This window comes from Lontra canadensis, unplaced genomic scaffold, assembly GCF_010015895.1.
Source record: "Lontra canadensis isolate GAN:19392208 unplaced genomic scaffold, GSC_riverotter_1.0 scaffold45, whole genome shotgun sequence".
NCBI classification, from domain to species: Eukaryota; Metazoa; Chordata; class Mammalia; order Carnivora; family Mustelidae; genus Lontra; species Lontra canadensis.
In genome coordinates, this window is record NW_022631039.1 from 9,850,331 (window position 1) to 9,874,230 (window position 23,900).

At 52.8% G+C, this 23,900-nt stretch overlaps 1 protein-coding gene across 2 annotated transcripts; it reads left to right on the top strand.

The window, feature by feature from the left end:
* Window positions 1–2,359: 2,359 nt before the first annotated feature.
* Window positions 2,360–18,506, top strand: TMEM130 (transmembrane protein 130). Of its 2 annotated transcripts, none has more exons than XM_032872678.1 (8): window positions 2,360–2,610; window positions 8,718–9,023; window positions 10,316–10,475; window positions 13,624–13,790; window positions 14,573–14,657; window positions 15,803–16,005; window positions 17,791–17,903; window positions 18,235–18,506. In XM_032872678.1, exons 1-8 carry the CDS (start codon window positions 2,526–2,528, stop codon window positions 18,421–18,423), a joined length of 1,308 nt encoding a protein of 435 aa, XP_032728569.1. In that variant the 5' UTR covers window positions 2,360–2,525; the 3' UTR covers window positions 18,424–18,506. The 2 variants fall into 2 exon arrangements, with proteins under 2 accessions (XP_032728569.1, XP_032728570.1); XM_032872679.1 differs by having other exon boundaries at window positions 2,361–2,610; window positions 18,271–18,506.
* The last annotated feature ends 5,394 nt before the right edge of the window (window positions 18,507–23,900 follow it).

Here is a 23,900-nt window from a genome sequence, read left to right on the forward strand (position 1 = left end):
GACTTTTCAGCTCATCCTCATTCCCTGGCCCTATGTACCTCCCAACCTCACTCTTCATGGTTCTAGCTGCTGTGGCCTTGCTGTGCCTCAGGCCAACCTAGGACCTCTGGAATGTTCTTTCCTCAGAGGCACACAGCTGCTTGTCAGCCTTGATGAGCTCAAATATCACCTCCTCAGAGACAACTTTCTTAAGGCCCAGTGTAAGAAAACCACTGCTCCTACCACCACCCCCATTCACTATCTCATGATACTATAATACTGTAATAATTTCACCAGGGGAAATACTCAAAATGCTGTATTTCCCCTCAATAACCTCGTAATCTGAACGTCAGTTTTAGGGTGGCCTTTGCAGTGGCTTCTGTGACATAGTACTACTACATATAGTAGTCACAAGACTATCTGTGACTACTATAAAATAATTATTCAATGCAATCAAGTTACACATAAAAAAGTAATCTTTTTTTTCTGCATTTAGTTCGTTTTTGATCATTTTTTTAGAGATTTTATTTAAGAGAGAGCTTGTGCATGCACACGAGTTGGGGGAGGGTCAGAGGAAGAAGCAGACACCTGCGCTGGGCAGGGAGCCCCAACTCAGGACTCTGAGATCATGGCCTGAGCCAAAGGCAGATGTTTAACCCACTGAGCCACCCTGGTGCCCCTAAAAAAATTTTTTTTAAAGATTTTATTTTTAAGTGATTTCTATGCCCAACATGGGGCTCAAACTTAACAGCCCTGAGGCCAAGTCACATGCTCCACTCACTGAGCTAGCCAGTGCCCTCGCACTTAGTTTGTTTTAAAAGCCACTAATAACCAGACCTTTGAATAATGTTAAATAGTGGGGCGCCTGGGTGGCTCAGTGGGTTCAGTCCTCTACCTTCAGCTCAGGTCATGATCCCAGGGTCCTGGGATGGAGCCCCACATCGGGCTCTCTGCTCCGCGGGGAGCCTGCTTTCTCCTCTCTCTCTGCCTGCCTCTCTGCCTACTTGTGATCTCTGTCAAATAAATAAATAAAATATTTTTAAAAATAAAAAATAATTAAATAGTTAAATACTTGAAACTCGGTTTATTAACCTTAACATTTTTTTCCCCCACCACAATTTTCTCCCCAGTTCCTGATGGACTAGCAACACTCTCCCAGGTCTGTAAGCAATTCCGATGACGACGGCAAATACTGATCATGTGTACTGTCCCAAGCACTGTTGTATGTGTTAACTCATTTGATCCTTGCTACAGTCTCATAGAGTAGGAACTATTTCCATTTTAAAGGAAAGGAAAATGAGGGACTCAGAGGAAAGTGATTTTCCCAAGGACCCATAACTCTCAGAAGGAATCCAAAGTCTCCTGCTTCCTAAGCCTGGTATTGTCCCCAAGATGTTGATTGCTGCTACTGAGGGGGGAAGGGGGATAACGCCTGTCTAGCACTTTCAGCTCTCCTGGGGAGGCTCACTCAGATCTGTCCCCCTCCCTTAGGGTGCGATGGCAGTGTGGCCAGTGAGCCCATCCTCCGTGAAGGCCACCGCTGTCCCAGAGACAGAGGCCATACACGCAGGTGTCTTCACTCCCATGCTGCGATTCAAGTCATGGTCCATCCAAGCCCACCAGGCAAGAGGGGTTCATCCAACCTCCCTTATTCAAGTACAGGCTTAAGCAAAGGCAGAGGTGCGACAAAGATCCAAGCCGTCAGCTTCCAGTCTTGGAAGACAAGACAGGACAGCCACCTTCTAGAAGGAAAGACCTGCTTCACTCTATTATGGCGGGTGGAAGCGCCAGCACAGGCCAAAGAGGGGCCTGGTCACCCCTCACTGCGGCTGTCTGAGTCTCACAAGGCCCTCGGTGACAACCTAGCCGCAGCTGTGGGCACGAGCAGTTTGACAGCAGGGACAGAGGGTAAACTGAGGAATGACCGGAGACTCGGCGGAGGTGCTTGACTCCCTCCCTCAGGAGGGATATGGGGTGCTTGCAGTCCCTCTCCCCAGCGCCTCGCACGCAGTGGGGGCTCCACGGGAATGAGTCGCTCTCCAAATCGTGTGCGTCAAGAGGAGATATGGCAACTGGAGAAGAACCCAAAGGGGCCTGCGCACGGCTTTGCAGCGGGGCGCGCGCCTCTGGGGACGCTGAGTCACAGGCGGCGGGCGCGGACGCGAGGAGGCGGCGCAGACCCGGGGAGGGGAGGATGGTGGGGAGAAGAGGGGTAAAGGGAGGAGAGAAGAGAGGAGGGGAGGGGGCGCGGGAGGCGAAGCGCACTCGGGAAGGCGGGGGTTCGTGGGGAAAGGAGGGGTACGGCGAGGGGAGGGAGGGACGCGGGGAGGGGGCGCGGCGCGGCGCGGCGCGGCTGACGCGGGCCGGGGTCGGCGCGGCGGGCTGTGGGCGGCGGCGGCGCGCAGCGACACAGCGTCGCGAGGCGAGGACGAGCGAGCGCCGCTCCCGCACCTCCCCGCATAGTCCGCGCCGCGCGCCCCGAGGAGCGGCCGCAGCCTCGGAGTCAGCCGCGTCCCCTCCGCGCTCCTGCCGCTCCCGGCGCAGCCATGGCCCCGGCCTTCTGGCCGATCCTCAGCCGCGTCCTTTGGCTCGCCTGCCTCCTGCCCTTGGCCCCGGCTAGGGTGGCCGCAGGTAAGGCGCTGCGCGGGGCGTCCGCCCCACTGCAGCCGCAGCGCGCCCGGGGCCTCGGGGCGGTCCAGCCGTGCGCCCTGAGCGCACCTCCCTCCTCCCGGGCAGCCTCTGCAGCGCGCAGCGGAGGGGAGCGTGGCCAGCCTGCCCCTCGAAGCCCTCTCTTCTCTCCCTCCATCCTTGTCCCCAGAAGTCGGCCCCGCCCTCGAGGGGTCTCCCGCGCTCCTCGGTTCCTGCTGCCACCTCCAGATCGGCCCTGTCCTGGGAACCGCGCGCGGTGGCCAGTGCACCCATGCGGGTGCCCGGGGGGCCTCGCAGCCTCTGGGAGGTGGGGCTGGGAGGACGATGCGGGGAGACCGGGAATGTGCGGGACCCGTCATCACGCCACAGCCCCCCAGAGAGCGTGGACAGGTTGTCCGCTGAGCAGCGTCTTTGCCTTTAAATGTCGTCTTATCTGGAGAGGTTTTCCACTCTGTGTTGGCTTCAGGGAGGCTGCCATTTCGTCTTTGGAATGGTTTCCAAAATGGACCCCGAGCTGACAGGTTCTTCTGGGTGCTCCCCCCGCCCCCGCTCCGCCGGGCCATGCTTCTATGCTCTCTACTTCCCCACCGCGGAAAGGCCAGCACCAACCTTTCTGCCACATTTTGGCGACAACAAAAGGATCCGGATTGGAGAGTAGTTGGGGGACAGGTGGGATGTGGGCAGCTCTGGTGATGTGCGTGTGTTAAATTGACAACATTTTCCATTATGTCCCTTCCCCCGCCCCCCCAAGAATGGTAGAAAGAGGAAGCGATCTAATGGCAAATCGTGTAAGACAATGGAAAAGGTAAAAATAAAAACCTGCATTTTAGGGATGAATTAGGAGAATTTTGTGGGAATTGTGCTTGGTCAGGATTACCTGCTTCCCTCCTGGAATTTTCATGTAGAGATGGCGGTCTCTTGTCCATTGGGTTTACATGTATCTGGAAATAAATGATCACCATGGCCTGAACTGCAAATCAGAAAAAAAAAAAAAGTACATTAATTCTTTGGAAGTCATGTGTAGGTCCCAGCCCGGCCTATTGATGATATGATTGAAATAAGCTGGGAATGAGGCTGGGGAGCATACCTTCTCCCTCACACACAGGTTCAAAACAGAGACTTGGAAACCCTTTCCATTCTTCCCGGGGTCTGGGTCAGCCTGCACTGGACAATTCCCACACTGGAAGTCAAAGTCAGAGCCCAAGGACTGGACCATTCATGAATTCCAGGTTATGTTGTTCAGACTTCCAAGGTCCCTTGGGAGGTGTTTGGGGCTGTGCACACGTGCAGTGTGAAAGAGCCGATGCGGCCATTTTCTAGAATGTTCAGGGTCCCACATGTGTGGGAAGGTGTGCTCCAAGGGGAAGCCCACGGCACCTGTTAGTGAGTGAGTGTGGCTCCTGTGGGTCAGGCTTCGTGGCAGTTGCCACTTCGCTTTTTGCTTTGGCCCTTTCAGCTCTGGGTCACTCAGTGTACCCATGGAGCCCCCTATGCCCCTCCCTTAGCTGTTGCTCTGTACTCCAAGGCCATGTCACCTGGGCTCCCAAACCTGGAAAGATAGGTTTGGATGGGTAGGGCAACAGGATCTGGGTTTGGTTCCTTTAGCCACAAGTGGCAAAGCCTTCATGGTCCATTTCAGCTTGGATGCCGTGGACACTTCTTAGAGCCCCAAGGAAGAGAGGAGTGGCATTAACCAGGGACTGTGAAACATATGCTTGAAAAATAAAAAATAAAAGCTTGAAAAAAAGTGCCCTCGGAGCCTCCCAGTGTGTGGACAGGTGTGGGGGCTCCTAGGAGCTGGGCCAGCCTCTGCAGCAAGGGAACTCTAGCCACAGCCCCTCCCCCTCGCCCCCCACCCCACCCCTCCTCCCAGCCGGTCCATCCCCCTGGCAACGGACCTGCGTAGCGCTGACACGCGCCTGTCTCCAGTCCGCTGCAGATGCTGGATGGCCATTAGCATGCAGCCGAATGTCCCTGCCACCTGCCAGCCTCGCTCTGGCCCACGCTCCTCGCCTGGGGGGACCAGAGGGAGCCACAGGGAGATGGGGAGGGGACGGCCCCTCTTTCTGGGAAGCCTGGCCAAGTGCTGCCTCACAGCCAAAGGGAGGGAGAAGAGAACTCAGCCCAGGGGAGGGGGGTGGGTACAGATTTGCTTGGTGACTCCAGGCTGTCACATGGGGCCCTCAGGGGACTCAATGTCCCTCAGTGTAAAATACGCACTGTATTTTCTTGCAGAAATCTCTGCCATAGCATCTGGAATTCTCTCTTGGGGATTAAGACACTGCAGGTCCCTTTGTCAGTGCCAGTCCAGACGACTTCACAATCTAAAATACGGCTCTGGGGCAGGGGATTCAGAACAGGGAATGTGTGACAAAGGAAAGGCTAGAGCAGGAGTCCCCAGTAGGAACAGACAACACTGCTTAAGCGTGAAGGGGACGCAGCTTTGCTGTTCCAGCTTTGCTGAGTCTACCAAGTCTCTAGTGAGCTCCCTGAGGACAAGAGGCATTTCCTACACTTCTGGGTTCCCCCACCACTTGTGGGGCGGGGGACAAGGAAGGGGCTCAGTCAGTACCACCTGACTGAACAGTCTCTTGGGGCAGTGCTAGGTGAGCTGGTCCCTCCGCCACACTCTTCTCTCCAGGAGCCTTGGGCAACAGCAGTATTAAACACGCACTATGTGTCAAGCACTTTGCTGGGCGCATGGGGAAATGACAATGACCCCTGCCCTCAAGGAGCTTGCAGTGCAGCAAGGGAGACAAAGAAACCTTCATGCCCATATGAGGTTGGTACCACTGTGTGTCCAGGCTGCTTGGAGAGCACTGAGAGGGAAAGGGGTTCAGGGAAGCTTTCCTGGAAGAGGTTATATCCACCGACATGTAGGTAGAGAGGGGCAGTGGGGACAGCGTGTACAAAGGCCCTGAGGTTAGGAAGGACAGAACAGGTTGGGAGAGCTGCAAGAGTTAAAGTGGCCAGCCCCAGCATGGATGTGCCAGAATGTGAGTTCGGACTCCACACTGAGGCCGGTCCATGAACACATTAGGTGTGGAGGAAGCTCCTTGCTGAGAGAAGGGAGGACTGGAGGCCGAGTGCCAGGGCCAAGGATGAAGCAGTAACTATGGCTTGAATGCTGGCTAGTCATGATGGAGAGGAAGCAAACGTGCTCAGATGGGAGGAGTAGTGGCAAAGGACTCGGGATTGACTGATTCCTGGGACAGCTGTTCCCTTGGCCCCAATGGAGAGCAAGGGCTGAAAATGGTAGGTGTGGGGAGGGGAGAGCCCTAGACCAGCACTGTCCAGCAGAACATGGGGTGATGAAGGAAAAAGTCTACATCTGCCCTGAAGGGTAGTTACTAACCCCATCTGGCTCTGAAGCACTTGAAATTGTGGCTAGTGCAATTGAAGAACTGAATTTCCAGTGTTGGTTCAATTTAAGTAATTAACTTTGATTAATTTAAGTGTAATTACATGTGGTTAGCAGCTCCTGTTTTGCTCAGTGCAGTTCGGGAGCCCAGAAAGTAGGTCTAGGTTACTTGGTTCCGCCAGCGTTTAGGAGGCATCCAAAACCAGGAGAGCAGATGCGAGTGGACAGGAAGGTGGGTGGGAGTGAGGGAAATGAGTGGAGAGGGGCTTGGGGCCCCTCCAGCCTTCCATCTATGTCTGCTCTTCTGGTGAGGTATATGTTCGTATAGGCTGGACACTCTCGAACCTGTCACCCTTCAGAAACCTCACCTGAAGAGGAAGTTTACAAATTATAACCAAATTGTCACCAAGACGTGCAAGAGTGCGACTGGCAAGAGTGAGGGGTTCTGGGAATCAAGATCTACTTGCTTGGGGTGCCTGGCTGGCTCAGTCAGTACAGCTTACGACTCTTGATCTCAGGGTAGTGAGTTTGAGCCTGTGTTGGATGTAGAGATGGCTGAAAAATAAAGTCTTTTAAAAAATGAGAAAAAAAAAAAGATATTGCTGCTCGAGGGATTATCATACCCAGAGTGAAATTCACATTAGTGTGACCATGGACGTGCTTTAGATGTGTACGTGCTTTAGAAAATAAAATAATTCAAAACTGTGTGCAGAGTGGGATTATGTCACATTAAAAACTTCTGTGCATGAAAAAGAGACACGAGGACAGGAGTATGGTTGCAGCTGTTTTGTGGAAGTAGGATAATGGGACATTTCTAATATTTCTTTTTTTATTTTTAAAGACTTTATTTATTTATTTATTTATTTGAGAGAGAAAGATCACAAGTAGTCAGAAAGGCAGGCAGAGAGAGAAGCAGGCTTCCTGCTGAGTAAAGAGCCTGATGTGGGGCTCGATCCCAGGACCCTGAGATCATGATCCAAGCTGAAGGCAGTGGCTTAACCCACTGAGCCACCCAGGCGCCCCTTCTAATATTCTTTACACAGAAGTATGTATTACTTTCATGATGGAAAGAAAGCTTGTTTTATATATCTTACTTTGTTTAGATAATAAAATGTTATGCATAAAGTAAAGCAGTTGAAGAATAATGACTTAGGAAAAGACCCGTGATATGGAATTGAAAACAACAATGATAGAATACAGAATTCCAAATTATGAGCACAATCTTTTTTCAAGTAAGAAATGCACACATATGGTAACACTGGGTTGTTACTGATTATTTTTATTTTTAAGAGAATTGTTTAAGTTTTAATTTTCTATTTTCTCTATTTTCGGGTTACAATTAGTTTTACTTGCCATGCGGTAGTCAGTTGGGAGGGGGGTGGTATTTGTAAAGGGCCGTGACCCGGCCTCCAACCCATACACTCAAGGCCCTGTTCTCTGTTAGGATCCTCTAAGACTTGATTCCCAGGTTCCCTATAAGAGCCGCATCCCCCACATTTTAGTTCAAGTTTCCTGAGGAGTTGAGCAGCCTTACAGGTGCAGCGTTGGCCCCAGTGGGAATTGCGGAGGTCATTTAAGAGCAGTGAGCTTTGGGGGTCCGGTGACAATGAAGATATTACGTATCTTTACTACTGAGTACTTGAAATGCAGTTGCGGGGGGCGCGGGGCTGGGCAGGGGTGGCGACCTGGGTGGCTCAGTCTGTTAAGTGTCTGCCTTCAGTTCGTCATGACCCCCAGTCCTGGGATGGAGTTGGGCTCCCTGCTTTGTGGGGAGTCAGGTTCCCCCTCTCCCTGTGCCCCTCCCCGCCCATGCTCTAGCCAGTGCACTCCCTCTCTCTCAAATAAATAAATAAAATCTTAAAAAAAAAAAAAGAAAGAAAGAAAGAAATGCAGCTACTGTGGCTAAGAAAGTGGGTTCTAAATTTTGTTTCATTGTAACTGAAACCTAAGCAGCCACGCATGGCCAGTGGCTAATGTGCTGGGCAGTGAAGATCTAGAATGTTTTCCTTCACGTTCAGAAGAAGGCTTGGCTTGGGGCGCCTGGGTGGCTCAGTGGGTTAAGCCTCTGCCTTCCACTCAGGTCATGATCTCAGGGTCCTGGGATCCCTGGGATGGAGCCCCTCATCGGGCTCTCTGCTCAGCGGGGAGCCTGCTTCCCTTCCTCTTTCTCTGCCTGCCTGTCTTCCTACTGGTGATCTCTGTCTGTCAAATAAATAAATAAAATCTTAAAAAAAAGAAGAAGAAGAAGGGTTGGCTTGAATCACAGTAGACCTTTGTCCCAGGGTTGGTCTATCACTGTCTAGGCATTTGGCCTCTAAGAGGGTCCAGACTTTGTGTTTCAGATCGGAATTTTGTTTGACATGGAAAGACTAGTCCGAAGGAGTGGGTAATAGAGGGCAATTTTTTTGGCAGCAACCAAGAGGGTCCCTCCCGTGACATACGTTGGCAGTCATTTTCATAGCTAAGAAATAAGTCTGGCCAGGTCAGGCCTGGGCTCTGGAGGGCCCTGCTTGGCTGGCATGAAAAGAAAATCTCTGGACTCCCCTGGGCCCGGGTTGGAATCCCAGCTTACACTGAACCAGCCACATGACCCTTGGGCAAGTCACTTGTGCAGGCTGAGCCTCAGTTTCTCCACTTATAAAACAATAAGAGAAGCTAGCCCGGAGGGTGACGGTGGGTTCCTTGCCACACCTGTCCTGAAACACAGTCTTTGTCTCTGGACTTCTAGGGCTGTATGAACTGCACCTCACCACTGATGGCCCTGCCACCACGGGGGCAGAGGTGACGATCACAGCTAGCCTGGTGGCCAGTGACAATGGCAGCCTGGTCCTGCCCACCAACACCCGCCTCTACCACTTCCACTGGATCCATACCCCGCTGCTGCTCACAGGGAAGACCGATGAGGCTTTCAGCTCCACCATCCGTGCCGTGGGGACCGTGCCCGGGGACTTCCCGGTCTCCGTCTGGGTCACTGCTGCCAACTGCTGGACATGCCCGCCTGTGGCCAGGAGCCTCCTCGTCCTCCCCATCACAGGTGAGGAACTTTTCTGTTTGCTAATGGGCCTTCAAACTCTTGCTGCAGAAAAAAACCATCCAGTCTGGTTAGTAATGGTATGAACAGGAATCGGACTCATGGTCCCTTCTCCATTATCTGTGTTGGAATGGATGCTTAAAGCACATGTTGCTACTGGGGCTATAAATTAACACAACCCTTTGGAGAGCAGCTGACTGATACTTTTCAATGGTTATGCACTATTTCAGTCTGTGGTCTGTTCATTCTTGTCCCTCCAGCTTCCCACCCTAACACTCCGCTCTCCCTCCAGGAAGTCCCTGCTCTCTCTGAGTTTACAATCTGTCAAAGAATTTGTCTTCAGGAAGTACATTTCCATTTGGATAATGTTTTATGCACAAATATGTTCATTGAAGTGGTGTTTATAACAACAGAAGAAAATATTAGCCAAGCTAAGTTTGCAACCATAAAGGGACTGGTTAAGTATGTGGATATAATTTGTATAATGAATAACAATGACATTTACAAAGACTTTGTAATGTCCTGAGGGAATATTCCTGCTTATAAAATTTTAAAAAGCAAAACACAGACTTCTATAACCAATTTGCTTAACTGTGTTTAACATATGTATGTATATGTAATGTGCATCTTTATTAAATATGTACACACAAATGCTTTGCAGCTCTTCAAAACATCAACAAAAGTTGTGTTTGAATGACTGGTGGTTTCTTTTCATCCTACATTTCAGCATTTTTCCAAATGAGCTTTATTGAGCACACCTTACTTTCTGCATTTGGGGTGAAAAAAAATCAGCTCCTAATTTTTATTTATTTATTTATTTATTTGGGGGGTAGAAAAGAAGACACAGAACAGCGATCCTTACCCAGTCCAGCACATTGGGAGTACAGCTGTGATCAGTAGAAGTGCTAATTTTTTTTTCTAGACACATCTAATAATCTGAAATCTCTCTTGAGAATTTATTTCAAAGCCTATGCCTTTTCTCCTGGTCCTGGGCATCTTTTATGCCAGAAAGTTCGGGATCCTGGTGAAAGTGGCGTGGGAGCAAGGCAGTGCGTGTGGCTTGTGCTGTGAGTCTTAACCAGTGTCCCAGGGTCCCAAGCAGCAGGGCAAAGATGTGGGGGCTGTGCGTCTCTATGTTCAGTGACCTGCAGGGTCCCCTCCTGCCTCCACTAGCTCTGACAACCAGAAGGTCCTGGTGGGGACAGGCTGTCCTGCCAGCTGGCCTCTGACGTCACTCCTTTGCCCCGCCATCCCGCCCCCTTGGGGGACTCACCTGCTTATGATCTCTCTCCCAGAGCTCCTTGTGGGGAACCTCGTTGTCACCCAGAACACCTCCCTGCCCTGGCCCAGTTCTTACCTCACCAAGACAGTCCTTAAAGTTTCCTTCCTTCTCCATGACCCGAGCAACTTCTTCAAGACGGCCTCATTTCTCTACAACTGGGACTTCGGAGACGGGTATGTGCTTCCCCACTGATGCCCCAAAGCTTTGGCCTGCGGTTGGTGGCCCCATAGTCCCACGCAAAGTGCTCTGTACTTTCCCACCCTTACCTCCTCACTCCTTCTCGCTCCAAACCTTCCTTCCACACCTGCTCTGTGTCAAGCATGGGGTAGGTAGGGACCAACGTGAGCCAGTCACAAGACCTGCCTCTGAGGTGCCTACAACCTAGTAGAGGAGGTCACTGGTGCCCCAGACATCCCTTTAAGAAAGGTCAAAGTAGGATTTTTCTCCATTTGACTCTGGAAGGACCTATTTGGCTGATGGAACCTGCAATTATACACATGTGGCAGAACTCGGGTGTTCTGGCTTCATTTCTCCAGACTTCTCCTCTCCGAACAAGTCTGGCTGGAGGAGGCAGGTCAGGGAGTGGGGCTCAGGGACGGAGCCCAGGCAGCCCACAGACACTCTGATCTCCTCTGAGGGTAGTGCTCTGCTGAGACCCCTCAGTCCATTTTGGTCCCCTCGAGTCCCTGGCTGATGGCGCTTCCTACTGTATCCCATATGTTTCCACCTTCCATTGGTGGAAGCCAACTTCCACCAGCCAACTTCAGTTAGCTTCCTTAAGACACTTCTCAGGTTTGCAGAGAAACACAGACCAATCTTTCAAGTTCATCGGAGGCTTAGTAATCCTTCTCGTGTATCACTCCGCCCCCCGTGGGACTTACAGGCTCAACATGCTTTCTTTTTTTTTTTTTTTAAGATTTTATTTATTTTATTTGACAGGCAGAGATTACAAGTAGGCAGAGAGGCAGAGGCAGGCAGAGAGAGAGAGAGAGGAGGAAGCAGGCTCCCCGCTGAGCAGAGAGCCCGATGCGGGGCTCCATCCCAGGACCCTGGGATCATGACCCGAGCCTAAGGCAGAGGCTTTAACCAACTGAGCCACTCAGGCGCCCCAACTAAGAGGTCTTAACGATTTGAGTAGATGTGTTATGGACACCGTGTCCAGGATGGAAACTTAATATTGCAAAGATGTCCATTTCCCTCTAGTTATCCCATAAGCTTGATGCAAGCCCAATAAATACTCCATTTGGTATAATTGTGGAATGTGACAAAGATTCTACAGTTCATCTAAATTTGGTGTTTAAGTATGCACATGTATACACCCATATACGTATGCATGAGTGTATATATACATATAGACATGTATAAAAATATATGTCATTACAAACATACATGTGGTTTCATAACCTAAAGAACATCTGGAACATCTGTCACAAACAAGGGGACAGGCTCTATACTAACTAGGAGCATTTCTTTTCACATTAAATACTTTATTCACTATTTTTACTATAATGGGACATTCTTTGACTAGCCAATGAAACAAGACAAGAAAAAGAAATATAACTACTGTAAGGGAGGAGATAAAAATCATCACACACATAGATGATCTGGGAAACACCAGAGACTCAACTGAAAAATCTTAGAACTAAAAAGAGATTTTCATGATATAGCTGGTTATAAAACAAAGATTCATAGCCTTTCCATATGATGGCAATAGGAAAAAAACTTTTATAATAGTTATAAAACAGGAAAACTAAGAATAAACTTAGCCCAAAATGTTAGGGTTTATGTAAATAAAACTCCAGATTGTATCTAGAACCTTAAAAAAATGAAGAGAGAATGCCTCAATATTGTCAAAAGGAAAAAAGATCAGAAAAGCAGAATGATCAGGGCGCCTGAGTGGCTCAGTGGGTTAAGCCCCTGCCTTTGGCTCAGGTCATGGTCTCAGGGTCCTGGGATCAAGCCCCGCTTGGAGTTCTCTGCTCACCAGGGAGCCTGCTTCCCACTCTCTCTCTGCCTGCCTCTCCGCCCACTTGTGATCTCTCTCTGTCAAAAAAATAAATAAAATCTTAAAAAAAAAAAAAGAAAAGAAAAGCAGAAAGCTGATGAGGGAGGATGGGGAGAAGTAGAAATGCATACATAAATGTATTTTCAAAGCTACAAATAGGGGCACCTGGCTGGCTCCATCAGTAGAGCTTGCAACTCTTGATCTCTGGGTTGTGAGTTTGAGCTCCATATTAGGTGTAGAGACTACTTAGAAGTAAAATTAAAAAAAAAAAAGTCACAAATAATTTGCAGCAATCAAAGGCTGGTCAACAGAACAGACTGGAAAAGGCAGACGCAAACCTGAGTTTATACACACATCTATTATATGGTAACGGTGGTATTTTCTAGCCAGTGAGTAAAGATAGATTATTTAATAAATGGCACTCAGGCAGTTGGTTAACTATTTAGAAGAAAAACAATCTTATCCTCAACAAAAGCAATTCCAGATAAACTGAAAAATCAAATATAATGAACCAGGACTAGATTGAAATGTAAACGATCCCCTGCAATTGGATAATTTGGCAGTGGGGAAAGCATTTCTAAGAATCGAGAAACAGAGGCAGAAACTAGGAAGGAAAAGAAAATGCTAGATTTGGCTCATTAGATTTAAAATCTGAGTATGAAAGAAGTAAATCAAACCACAAGGCAAAAGTTAAACTGGGTTAAATTGGGTTTAGAAAATATCTGGAAGATATTTAATGGGCTAAACTTCATATGTAAAGAGCATTGAGAAATCAACAAAGATTTTCTTTATTATTAAACTTCCTTTGAAATAATTCAGGTAATTGCAGGAAAAAGCATGATATTATATACTTTACATGTCATATTGTAACCTATGATGGAGATACGATTTTGTGTTACAGATGAGAAAAGTAAGACTGAGACTTATACAGCTAGGAAATCTAGAACTGAGATTCAGAGCCAAGTATGTCATAACTCCAAAGTATATACTTTTTTCCCTATCAGGATTGTTCTTGTCTCTAATGCAGGGGCTCTTTTAGATTTCTGGTGGAACGGGGCAGAGCACTTCCTGGCAGCTGACAGGCCCTTGTTGCTGGGAGTTCTCCCACCTGTCACTTAAAAGCACAAAGATGACCTGCAGCCACTTCACCCAAGCATGGCTGACCTTGCGTCCTGGCTGGCTTTGGGGGGTGCTGCTGTGATGATGTCCGGTTTGCTCACAAGTCATTGGTAGCCGAGCTTGTCGCTCCACGGACACCCCTGACTCTAAGAGGCCATGTGAGTCACTTCTGTCATCTCCCTCCTGTCACCTTACAGCACCCAGATGGTGACTAAAGACGCTATGGTCTATTACAACTATTCCATCATTGGAACCTTCACTGTGAAGCTCAAGGTGGTGGCTGAGTGGGAACAGGCAATACAGAATGCCGGGAAGGGCATCATGCAGAAGACAGGCGACTTCTCTGCCTCGCTGAAGCTGCAGGGTGGGTTTCCGGGGTGTCCGGCCCCCTGGGGAGCCCTGGGCAGCACTCTTTCTGGGATTGGAGCCCATGAAGTTCAGAGTGGCTCCAGCTGGGCATGGGGCAGGGCTGAGCTTGGATGCCTGTCCTCTCTTTGCGTCCCCCGGGCAGCCCTCTGAGCAGTTGGCCACTATCCCCACTTCGGAGGGGGAACTGGAGGCCACGGAGGATGTCACATGGCCACCAAGGGGCAGAGCTGGATTTGAACCCAGGCCCGCCTGCTCCCAGAGCCAGAGCCTGTGGCCAGACACTGTGTTGTGAGCCAGTGGGTCCACGTGGCTCTTTGTTCTCTGGCCACACTGGCGTCCTGCCAGGGACTGTCCTGTTGGGGCTGCGACAGCCTTGGTCTCCTGAAGAGAGGAGATGCCCAAACCCACCTTTCCCTGATTTTGGCAAGAAGGGGTGCTTGGGCAGCTGCGGCAGCTTTCTGAGCTGTGCTGCAGTGGGTGTGAATGGGGTGCTGTTTTCCCCCGCGTTGCACAGGTAGGGGTGGTGGTGATCCAGAGCTAGCCCTCCATCCTGGTTACCAGAGCCCTGCCAGCTTCCTCCAGCATCCTCACTCTGAGCAGCTCCAGCACCTGCTGCTGTGGGGGGCGGGGGCAGAGTGGGACTCAGGCATGCCCTGGACAGACCTGCGACCCTCACCTTGGCAGAGACCCTCACAGGGTGGTAGTCACACAGCCCTGGGAGCTCTGAGACCACCGTCCTCAGCCACCAGGTCTAATGGTGCCGTCTCTGCCTTTCAGAAACCCTTCGAGGCATCCAAGTCTTGGGGCCCACCCTAATCCAGACCTTTCAAAAGATGACAGTGACCTTGAATTTCCTGGGGAGGTGAGTGAACCCCAGAGACGACAGAGGGTGATTCGTTGCCCTGCCCACACTCTCTCCCATGAGTGAGAGTGAGCCTGAGAGCTCCATCCCCTGAGAGGCCCCAAATTTGGGGGCCAGTGGAAGCTTCCACCACCTTGCCCGGCAGCTGTGAGAGAGTTCTGGGCACAGCTCCATACTCGAGATCCAGGGGACAGGGCACAGGCCCTTTGGAGCTGTCTGCAGTGTGGGCATCAAGGCAAAGGCAGGCGAGGAACCAGGTGAAAAGCCCTCTGCCTGTGGCTCAGGCCTGCTTCCAGCCCCCAGAAAGCCACCTTGGGTGGGAACCAGCCCAGCTCTTGGCAAGAACAGCATTAAGCTGAGGATGTAGAAGCCGGGCACGTTCTTTGCACGAGGGTGGGTGGAGCCGCAGAGGTCAGTGGTCAGGGCTCAGCCCTCCAGGAACTCTGGCTGGGGGGACCGGCCCCACCTCTCAACTCAGGGCCATGACAGAGGGAAGCAAGGCTTGATGGGGAGCAAACTACGCAGCCAGGAAAAGAGAAATATGAGCCGTGGGGCTGGGGGAGGTTTCTAAAGCTTGTGGGGAGCTTTGCGGGCAGGTGCTTAGGACTTGAAGAGTGGGTGGGAAGCCTTTCGGGCTTGGCAGATCCAATGGCTGAGGTGGCAGGAGTGTGTTTTACTTGGGCCTGGGGTGGCCTGCTCCACATTCCTGAGATGGACCTATGCTTTCCAGCTCCTGAGCCTGGGCTGTGGCGGGTGGATGACCCTCTCAGATCCTATTCAAATGCCACCTCCTCCAGGAAGCCTTCCCTGACTTCCCCATTAAGAATGTGCCCACCTGTCCCCTGTGCCTCCACAGCACACCCCGTGGGTCCCTGGAGCAATCATCCTGCCTCGTCCAGCACTCTGTGCCTATCCCTGTTTGCCTTACTAGCCTGGCACTCCCTTGGGGTCTGGGGTGGGGGGTGTCTTTTATTTACCATTGTGTTCTCTGGGTCTGGAAGGGGTGAAGCAGAGGCCAGGACAGCTAGGTGTTTTGTCCTGAAAAGGACACTTAAGTTCACGGTTGTCTGGCCTTTCTCAGGCTTGGTCTGAGCTCACACTGCTTGCTGAGCCATTGCTGAGGACCCACCCCCATTTCCCTGCAGCCCCCCTCTGACCGTGTGCTGGCGTCTCAAGCCTGAGTGCCTGCCGCTGGAGGAAGGGGAATGCCACCCCGTGTCGGTGGCCAGCACGGCCTACAACTTGACCCACACCTTCAGGGATCCCGGGGACTACTGCTTCAGCATCCGGGCTGAGAACGTCATCAGCAAGACACACCAGTACCACAGGATCCAGGTGTGGCCCTCCAGTAAGTGACCTTCCCGGCCACCACCGCCAACATGCAAGCCAGCCCACCAACACGAGAATCCACACCAAACCTACGGCCCAACCAACACTGTTGACTCTATGCCCAGACCTCCCCCAGCCCACCCGTGCCGTCACTGGCCAGCCCAATACCTCTCGGTTCTACCAACACCAGCCCCGTGGGCCATACCAACACCCAGCTTGACCACCCAGCTCTGCTGCCATTACCACACACACTCCCGATGGCCCTTCTGGCACCTTCCAGACCCAGGAGACACCACCATCTCCACTCCTCCCACCAGCCCCGCCACTGCCATCTGCGCCCAGGCCCTCGATCCCATGCTACCCAGCAGCCAACAGCTTTAACTCTCGCTTGCTGCCACTATCACGGTCCCCGGTGTCCTTCCCATGTATTACCAATGCCACACTGTCCCCATCATAAGCACTCCCCCGCGATCACAAGCCTCCCTCCTCTGCCATCACCTTGATCCTGGCACTGCTGTCACCACTAAAACCAGGCCCCAGGGAGTGGGTGCCGCTCAGCAGTGAAGTGGGGTCCCTGTCATCTGTCAGGACCCCTGGCCACCTCCCCTGGAATGTCCTTCCCCGAGTCTCTGTCAGGCCCGGCCCCTGGCTAGTCACAGGATTAGCTGATGATGGCTGAAGTTCTACCCTTCCTTTCCAGGGGTGGGAGCTCTTCTGTGACCCCAGAAAAGCACTTAGTTCCATAGAGGAGAAAGTGGGATCCCAGAACCCTAAGGGATGGTGTTTCAGGGGCCCAGCCAGGTCACAGCCCTTAGGGTACACACGGCAACCTCGCCAGGTGCCTTCGTCCCCCGGGTTGGACCTACAAGTGCACCACTGTCTCCTCCGGTCTCCCCAGTCCCTGTCTGAGCCACTGGGCAGACGCCGTGCTCCATTCTGAGCCCTGGCTGGCCTTGTGGACCTCCCTGGGGGTCTGGGGTCTTGCCTCTCCCAGCCCCTCCTGGGCATTGAGTGCCCCGGGGCCCCCCGAATCCTGCAGAGGAGACAGCTTTCCAGCTCATCTGCGCTGCCTTTTCCTGGGAAGCAGAGCCTCCTGGCACACTGTGGCATCTACACCAGGGGTAGGGTGGATAAGGGAGGAAGGGGGAGGGGGACCGCATTTGCTGATCACCTGCCATGCCCCTGGCACACTCACACCCCTCCCCTCGTGGCATCCCTGAGGCAGCCTCATGGGTCAGCATTAGCATCGGGGAGTTTGGTCAGAGCCAGGATTCGAACCCAGGACCACCTTATTGCAGACCCTGGGTTCTCCCTGTTTCCCCATGCACCTTTCTGACTCAAGAGGTCAAGGGGTGGAGCCTAGAGCTGGCAGACAGCCACAGCAGGTTACAAGGCTCCGGTGTGTCCTCACAACAGCCTTCCCGTCTCCAAGGCAAGTCGCCCAAGTGAGAGTGGGGAGGCAACTGTGGCTCTTGGATGGCCTGGTCATGGCTCCCATCCTGTGCTATTCATGAGGGCAAGTCATTAAGTCTGGCCCACTCTCAGGGGGTGGGGGACTTAGCTGCCCCTCTTGAAAGTGACCATCCAGTAACATGTGGACATATTTTAAAACCTTAACGCACCCCTCCTTGGTTTTTGTAGACTCCTAGATTGGCCCACTGGGGATTGGCCTAGTTGGGATCCACGTGCCTAAGTTAAAAATAGCTCTTGTGGGGTTTGACTGGTCTGTCCCCCACTGCGGTCTGAGAGCTGGCCTTCCCCACCAACTCCCCAGACCCATGACTTCACCGTGTCTCACTCCCAGGCATCCAGCCGGCCGTCTTTGCCTTCCCGTGCGCCACGCTGATCACCATGATGCTTGCCTTCATCATGTACATTACCCTACGGAATGCCGCTCACCAGAAGGACATGGTAGAGGTGGGTGCTCATGAGGGTGGCGGGTGGACCATTGGGCCCTGACCAGAGAAGGGGGCGTGGACGTCACAGCGAGGTCCTAGGACTGGGCACGATGTGCCCGAAAGAGTCATAGACCACGCTGAGTTGGGCCCTTCCCATCTGACTGACCGCTGTGCTCAGCCCTTGCCAGCAGCTGGGCCCCAGGGAGGGCAACTGGAGGAGGGAGGCGCCAGGAGCAGAAAAGCCAAGGGCACGGGGCAGCACTGCAAGCCTCCAGACAGCTGAGCTCATAAGGCCCAGGTCAGAGAACTGGCAGGCGGGTGATTGACCCGTGGGGTTTTGTTCACCATAGGTGGCTGATTTTGACTTTTCCCCCATGTCTGACAAGAACCCGGAGCCTCCCGCTGGGGTCCGCTGCTGCTGCCAGATGTGCTGTGGGCCCTTCTTGCTGGAGACTCCCTCGGAGTACCTGGAAGTTGTCCGCGAGAACCACGGGCTGCTGCCGCCCCTCTACAAATCCGTCAAAACGTACACCGTGTGAGCGCCCCCCGGTCCCGTCGCGGCATTAACTACCGCCAGCGGGGCTCTGCGGACAGGGTGGTGCACACCGCCGAGCAGGCGGGGCTCCAGATGCGGGGCTGTCCTCCCTGCTGGCCATCCATCTGTGTCTCCAGCTGCCACCATGAGCTTCCCGCAGCCCCACACCCCTGCCATCCGTCCATCTGTACAGTCTGGCCTCTGCTGTGAGCCCCTCTCAGTCCGACCCTCCCAACCCTTGCCTTTGAAGAGCCCCAAGTGGGGCCCCGACGCTCACTGGGGTCCATCCCCTCTCCCAAGGGTGCCTGGCTTCCCCTCACCATTCCTCCCCCCGTGTTGGCCCTTCTGCTGTCTGTCTGGGGTCTGAGCTTCCTCCCCGGGGTGGCCCTGCCCAGGTCAGAGAACTGGCAGGAATGTCACCAAGGGTTGAGGCTACAACACAAAAGGTTATACACACAGAAACAAGCGCATGTGTGCGCACACTCACACACACACACAGATACACATGTCACACAGGCATCTCCGACGGTGTCCTCTGTATCAGTGATGTTGGTTGCTGTGTCCTGAATTAGGACCAAAATGACATGGGACTTTCTGCACTTGGCCACGTGCCGCTTCCAGGCCCGGCCCTTCCCTTCGTGCACTGGTCCCTGTGGCTCCTGGGGTCCACTCTGAGGACACCCCGTTTCCTGCCTGCTTGCTGGGCGTGGGGTGGGGGCAGGGCTAACGCTTCGTGAGTGCGGAGGGCTTTATAAACAGCACCTTCTGTTCCTGAGTCTGTTAACTTCCATGAAGGGAAAAGAGAAGCCAGCCAGTGGGGACATGGGTTCGCTGTGGGGGATGGTGTCCTTGGCCCTCTGCATGGCCTGGGGGAGGAGGAGGCAGGTCTGGAGGGATCTCTTGGGGGAGCCTAGAGCTGGGGGAGACAGCGGATCCAGGTGCCTGCGGAGAGAGACCACAGTGAGCCCCCTCCCCACCCCGCCTGGCATAGCTGCATAGGAGCCTGGGGAGCCAAGTTGGGGGCCTGTTGGGACGGGAGGGGGCAGGGCCGTGGGGGCGAAGCTCTGTTGCCGTAATCTTTGCTCTCGGACTTTGTGCAGACAAGAGCATTCCCGCTGTCGTGCTGCTCATTCTCATGAAACACTGCCATTAGTGCTGAATAAAGCTTGTGTGCTCTCAGAATAGCCGAGCAGATGCCAGGGGGCCCCGAGTCTCTTTCTTTTCTGGGCCTGGGGCTTGGGGCTTTGGGTCTTGCACAACCAGCGCCCCTGCTGTGTTGTCAGGCAAGCATGGATGGAGCTGCTGTCTGGGGCGTTGGGTCGGTCGTTGGGACCAGCACTCCTTAAACCTCTGCTCAGGCTGCATGGCCGACTGACCAGACTTAGAGCCGGGGGGGGGGGGGGGAGGGTTGTCTCTTGGAGGTGGGTCCAGGTCCCCCCACCCCATGACTCCAACCAGCAGCCAAGCCTGCAGCTTTGGCGAAGGATTAGAGCCCAGAGGACCGATCCTGCCGCCCTGCTCACACCCAAATCCACACCTGCTGAGGGGGCAGCCACCCCGGTCCCCTCCCACAGGCCAGCAGGAATGCTGGTGCACCATCAGGGGTGGGCGCCTCTGGTCGCACTTGAACTTGGATGTGCCTGGGTGGCACCAGAGGTCTCACCACACCCCATACTTTCATTCAGGACGTTGGGAGTGGGGCCTGGGAATCTGGGTTTCTAACAAGATCCCAGATGCATCGTATGGGCCAGGTCTGAGGACGGCATTTACAGTTGCCCTCCTCTTGAGTCGCCTTCCATCCTAAGCTCCCTTTCTTCCATAAGAGATCTGGAGTTTTTTCTAAATTGCCTGTGCTCTCCTGCCATCCTCACGACCCAACCCAGTGAGCCAGTGTGCCCAATCCTCAAGCTGGAACATGGGTGGATGTGAACCCCACCCCCACCCTAGCCGTACCCCTCTGGGAAGCCCCACTTTTCCACGAGCCAAGTCAGTTGGGGAAGTTTCTCAGACTTCAGCACCAGCATGGGGGGCAAATGCTGCCACACACACCTTTCCACTGACCTCCCCCTAGCCAGGGGTGAGAGTGTCAGGCACCTGTGTGCTACAGGGGACCCTTATGCCTCCTGATAACTGGTTAGAGGATCAAACAAGACCTTGGAAAAGGTGGATGGGGTGGGGGGAGGGGACTGTCCTTGCCGTGAATCATTTTACTGTGTTCCTAATAGATGAGGCGACACGTGGTTTCGAGCCACTCCCAGCTGGCATAGGACACGGCTCCCCATCTCTGCACGTGCCTTCGAGAGAACCTGGGATTCGAACATCTAACCCCCTCCCCAACCCTCCTGGGGAATTTAGAAGTGGTTGTTCTCATTACAAAAGGAGATCTAGCTCTAAAAACCGCGGTACTCAGGTGTTTCTCTTACAGAAGTTAAAACAATTAAGAAACCAAATTGTTAACCACCGTAAAAGAGCTGGAAAGAATTACTGGAAGGGAAATGCAGAAAATGACAACCACAACAATAAGAGACACTTTGCCAATGGAAGACTCATATAACTGTAGTTCAATCTAGTAGGAAAACATCTGACCTGCAAAATTTGGGAGTACGCAGGCTGTCGAGGACAGCGGCTGGGTTGAGCCGCAGAGCTCTGAGCACTGACCCTGAGCAAGGCAGGTCTTCGAGGTGCTCCCACATTGCTATGCTGTCTCAGCTGGGGGTGGTGGGGATACAGGTGACTGCAGGCCAGGTGGGGGGACTTGTGGGGAGCTAACTGTATACTCACCCACCAGCCCCTGGTGTCTTCATAAGCGGTGTCACAATTCTATACTAGCCCTTCCCACACACATATCCCCTCATCCCCGCAGCCCCTGCTGGCAAGAGGGGCCGGGGCAGCTATTCTCACAGCCTGCCCTTCTAGAAGGGACCCAAGTAACGCCGATGAGAGGCTGTGGGTTCCTATGACCACAGGGAGTCAAGGGTAGAATCAGTTGAATGTATTCTTGCCCGGACTTGGGAAGAGCTCTTTTTCCCTTTGAGAAGCCTGGTCCAGTTACCTTGGACAGAGTGGGGTGTTTTTTGGAAGGATTCTGAGCAGTTGAGCCTGATGGGGTTAAAGTGGGTTTCCAGGGGTGCCTGGGTGGCTCAGTGGGTTGAGCCTCTGCCTTCAGCTCAGGTAATGATCCTGGGGTCCTGGGATTGAGCCCTGCATCGGGCTCTCTGCTCTGTGGGGAGCCTGCTTCCCCCTCTCTCTGCCTGCCTCTCTGCCTACTTGTGATCTCTCTCTCTCTGTCAAATAAATAAAATCTTAAAAAAAATAAATAAAGTGGGTTTCCAAGGAAATGTAGATGAACACACTGGTACTGAGTTGAATAGTGACTGCCCCCAAATTCACGTCCACCCACACCCATGAACTGATATGGAAATAGGGTCTTTGCAGATGTAGTCAAATTAAGATGAGATCTTACTGGAATGAGGGGTACCCTAAACCCAATGGCCAGCGTCCTTATAAAAAGAGAAGAGACGCAGACAGATACACAGGGAAGATGGTCATGCGGTGGGGGGCAGGGACAGGGTGATGAGAGCACCAAGGGTCACTGGTGCCACCAGAAGCTGGGAGGCACAGAACGGATTCACGCAGGTTAGCCTGCATGGACCACCATAACAAAGCCCCACGGCTAGGGGACTTCAACAGACATTTATTTTCTCATAGTCCTGGAGGCTGGAATTCAGAGATCAAGGTGTGGTGTCTCCCAGGGGCCCTCTCCTTGGCCTGATGGCTGTCCCCTGTCTCCCTTTCCTCTGAGCATGTCTGTGTCCTAATCTCTTCTTTGAAGGACACAGATTTGATCAGGACCCACCCAATGACCTCTTTAAAGATCCCATTTCCAGATGCCTGGGTGGCTCAGTTGGTTAAGCTTCAGTCTTTGGCTCAGGTCATGATCCCAGGGTCCTGGGATTGAGCCCTGTATTGGGCTCCTTGCTCAGCAGGGAGCCTACTTCTCCCTCTGCCTGCCACTCCCCCGGCCAGTGCTTTCACTCTCTCAAATAAATAAATAAATAAATAAATATTTTTTAAAAAGGGCTCCATTTCCAAAGAGGGTCACCTAATGAGGTGCTGCAGGTCAACATAAGAAATCTGGATGGACACAGTTCAACCCACCACACCTTGATCTCAGACTTCTAGTCTCCAGAACTGGGAGAAAATAGATTTCTGTCATTTGAAGCCACCAGTTTGTGGTGTTTGCTTCTACAGCCACAGGAAATGAATGTAACTCCGTGTCCCTGTGGCAGTTGGGCTCACACTGCATCCACCCAACCAGCCAGCAGATCTAGCATCTGACCACTTCTCCCCACCCTGGAGCCTTCACCACTCCACTGTCTCCTCCTCACCCTGCCCCACATGTGTGCACCAGGACCATGTCCTCTTCCATGCAAACCCCTCGATGTCTCCCAGCTCAGAGCCCTTCCAGTGGCCCCAAGGCTGGCATGGCCTGGCCACTTTAACCTCACTGCCCTCATTCCCTGCCGCTCATCCCTCCAAACCTGCCTTCCTCGGGCTTTGCTTCTGCTGTCCCCCCTGCCACACTCTTCCCTACACACAAACCCCGCCGCCCACACAGATACACTCTGCTTCCCCCTCTGCTTCTTTACTCTCAAGTGCCACCTGCTCAGTGAGACAATTACAACACCCACTGCCTCCTGTACTTTGTATCCCCCACCCACAATAGCAATGATCACCCTAGAGTATACTATTAATTTCACTAATTTACTGCTTTCACCTGCCTTCCCCCATAGAATAAAAACTCCAGGAACTCCAAGAAGGAAGAGGCTTTGACTACTGTGTTCACTATTTATAGTTCCAGCACCTAGGACAGTGCCTAGCACATAGTAGGAGCTCATTAAATATCATCCAGGAAGGGAGGGGGGAAATACCACTTCCCCCATTTATGACTTCATAATGTCTGGAGTTTAGGAAAGAGAAGATCCTAAGGAAAGGACTCAGTGTCTCCCCAGATTGTCCAGAAGGACAAAAGTGGCCTGGAAAGTCCTGATTTGAGCAAAGGGGTGATGTCCAGGGGACAGGATGCAGAGGCCTCCCTGCCCGGATCCTGGAGGGAGAGACCATTCTCTGGTGGGGGTTCCTTCCTGCTGGGGACCTGGAGCTGCCTCATGTGATGGCATGTCAGAAACCCACTCTGCTGTTTGTCCACCTCAGGCTGGCTCTGACGGTGATGCCTCATTTGGGGCTGAGGAGGAGGATTTGAGGGTAGAAGCAGGGAGGCAGCCAGGCTACGGGGCTGAAGGGGCAAGCTTGGCTGGGACCTGCTTGGCATCTGGCCAAGGGGCTGAGGAGGAGCTGGGGCCACCAGACAGGGTTGGGGCCTTGGGCTCTTGGTGCCCAACCCCCAAGGGATCCATGGAGAGAATTCGAAAACTCAGGGCAGAGGAAGAAATTGCATCTTCAACATTATAAACCTTTGAT